Below are 2,924 nucleotides of genomic sequence, written 5' to 3'. Positions count from 1 at the left end.
TTAAATGACATTCTGGAAAAAAAAATGTTAAATTAATAGTGCCCCTGTGCCAAAAAGATAAGAAAAAATATCACTAAAATAGCAAAAGAAAAATGATGCTCTTTCAAGAAAGTGTGATTATGTTGCATCCTACAGTTATATGCAGGCTAAGACATGAATGGGATGTTTGAAAATGTCATGAGGATTAGTAGCTGACAGCTCCCTGTACCTCTAAGTACTAGGACTACCAAACCCAGGGACTTTTCTTGTTCTAGTCTCTTTTTTTCTTTTTTCCTCTTTTACCAATTTTTTGAAATACAAAAACACAGCATTTGGCAACCAAAAATATAGCAGATGCCATACAGGCCAGCAGGAACCCAGTCACATCCAGAGAGTGGTACTGAAACCAGTTGAGGTCATGCGCTGCCACGCGAAGGTGCTTGGCTCCTTTGTGGCGCATGACAAACTCAATCCAGAAGACAGCTCTGTCCAGGGGCTTCACTGGCTGGTCGTGGTGGATTCTTGATAGTCTCATGGCATTTTCTTTATAACTTGAAAAGTGCACAGACAAACATTTGTTGGGTTTTTTTTTTAGTTTTTTTGTAAGTAGTAAGACATGTTTAGTCAATTTGTTATCACAAGAGTATTTGCTACAAACCTAACAGTTTTTTTAAATTCTTTTTATTGTTGTTGTTATTATTATTATTTGCAATTTTTTCTCTTTGTATTCTGTTTATAGCCCCCTCACTCATCTCCTACCAGTCCCACCCTCTCTCCCTGTCCATGGAATACTACTCAACAATCAAAAACAAGAAAATCATGATGTTTGCAAGCAAATGGATGGAAATAGAAAAATATCATCCTGAGTGAGATATTCAAGAAACAGAAAGACACACATGGTATATAATCACTCATAGATGAATATTAGCCATATAATATAGGATAAACATACTAAAATCTATACTCCTAAAGAAGCTAAACAACAAGGAGGACCCTAGGAAAGGTGCTTAATCCTCATTCAGAAGAACAAACAGGATAGACATCAGAAGTAGAAGAAGATAGAGAAAAGGCCAGGCGCCTACCAGAGAGAGCCTCTGAAAGAGTCTACCCTGCAGAGTACTGAAGCACATGCTGAAACTCACAGACAAACTTTGGGGAGATTTCAGGCAATCTTATGGAAGAGGGAGGTAGAAAGAACTGGAGAGGACAGGAGCTCCACAAGGTGATAACAGAGCCAAAATATCTGGGCCCAGGGGCCCTGCGAGGCTGATGAACCAACCAAGGACCATGCATTGAGAGGACTTAGACTTCCTGCACAGATGTAGTCCATGGGTAGCTCAGTCTCCAAGCAGGTTCCTAGTAAGGGGAACAAGGGTAGTCTGTGGCATGAATTCAGTTGCCTGCTCTTTGATCACCTCCCCCTGGCAAGGTGGCCTCATCAAGCCTCAGAGAAAAAGGATCCAGACAGTCCTGACGAGACCTGATAGGCCAGGGTCAAATAGTAGGAGAGGAGGACATCCCCTACCAGTGGACTAGGTCGGGATATGAGAGTGGGAAGAGAGAGGGAGGGTGGGACTGCAAGGAGATGAGGGAGGGTGCTACAGTTGATATACAAAGTAAATAAATTGTAATAAATACTATTACTACTACTAATAATAATAATAATGAAAAAAGAAAAACAACACTTTACATATTAATTCCAATGGATATTAGGCAAATGTTTTGTTTATTTCTAAATCAAACACTTGGTCAAGATTTCTAATACATATTTTAAAGTTAAAATTTTTGATTGAAACATTTTTATGAATACCAATAAAACTATGTTATTATATAAGTGAGGCAGCCTAGTTGATAGCCATATTTACATCATATGTAGCAATGAAGCATGTCTGTTAAAATACTCTACATAATTAAAATCACTATCATTTAAATGTTTATACACAATCTCTAATACTTTTTAAAGATTTTATGAAATCAGAGACTGTAATGCACATATACAAATACGCTTGTGATTTCAGGTAATATCAGTACTTGTATTAGGCTTGGAGATTATTGAGAAATTGTTTCGAATTGCATGCATTTTAGTGCTCAGATGAATTTCTGATGATTGTGGGCTTTTTTGCATAAATGTTTTTAAAATCTAGCATGATATCTAATGAACATTCTGTACAGTTGAATGAAAAGAACCATAGACTTTCTGACTTTAACGTTCAATGAAATGATTCAAATTATCAACAATTAATTAATATTTTGATAATGGTTTAGCTGAATAGATTGCAAGGTCAACATTTATGAAAAATGAAAGCTCATATTGAGAGTTACTGATATTCATAACCCCTAATACAGTTTCTGATTTAAGATTTTATAATGTTTATTCAATTATAAAAAACTTGGAAGTAAGAACATTAATGCTTGGCAATACAATGTTAATAGTTAATTATACATGATTAATGTTGAGCACATTATCACTTCCATTTTATTTCTTGTGAATGGTTTATAATGCTTAAGTTCTTATTTATAAGTATGTAAAATGAAAGTACATAAAAATATGCTAATAAATATGTTTGGAAAATACATTGACTGAATCTTTAAAACCAATTTATTTTCAATTCATTAAAAAATAAGTTCATTAATTGCAAGTGAAATGATGAGTGTTTACATTAGTCTCTGGTTACTTGAGATTAAACCAAGTTCAAAAGTATGAAATTTTGCAAACATTCTAGAATGATTTACTGCCTAACTATGTCAGACACGGCTTTACAAGATCCAACACTTACGATGGCTCATTGATAACTGTTCTCACAGCATGGAGCAAATCTGCACTTGTCATCGTGTTCAGGTTCACCTCCACAGCTGCTCCCTTAGCCTTCATGTGAGCAATGTTGTCCGGCTGATCAGCAAACATGGGGACTCCCACCATAGGGATTCCATGGTAAATGGCCTCA

The 2,924-nt window shown here is 35.9% G+C and overlaps 1 protein-coding gene across 1 annotated transcript; it reads right to left on the bottom strand.

The window, feature by feature from the left end:
* Positions 1 to 250: 250 nt before the first annotated feature.
* LOC129676332 (UDP-glucuronosyltransferase 2A1-like) lies at positions 251 to 2,917 on the bottom strand (the record flags this gene model as incomplete). Its single annotated transcript, XM_055606692.1, has 2 exons — positions 251 to 530; positions 2,757 to 2,917. Coding segments are annotated over 2 exons (441 nt in total), but the record flags the coding sequence as incomplete, so codon positions are not given.
* Between the last annotated feature and the right edge of the window lie 7 nt (positions 2,918 to 2,924).

The sequence above is a fragment of the Psammomys obesus genome, unplaced genomic scaffold, assembly GCF_907164565.1.
Source record: "Psammomys obesus unplaced genomic scaffold, mPsaObe1.curated_primary_1811, whole genome shotgun sequence".
NCBI classification, from domain to species: Eukaryota; Metazoa; Chordata; class Mammalia; order Rodentia; family Muridae; genus Psammomys; species Psammomys obesus.
Note: the sequence above shows the minus strand (reverse complement) of the source record. Positions and strands in the feature narration are given on the sequence as shown.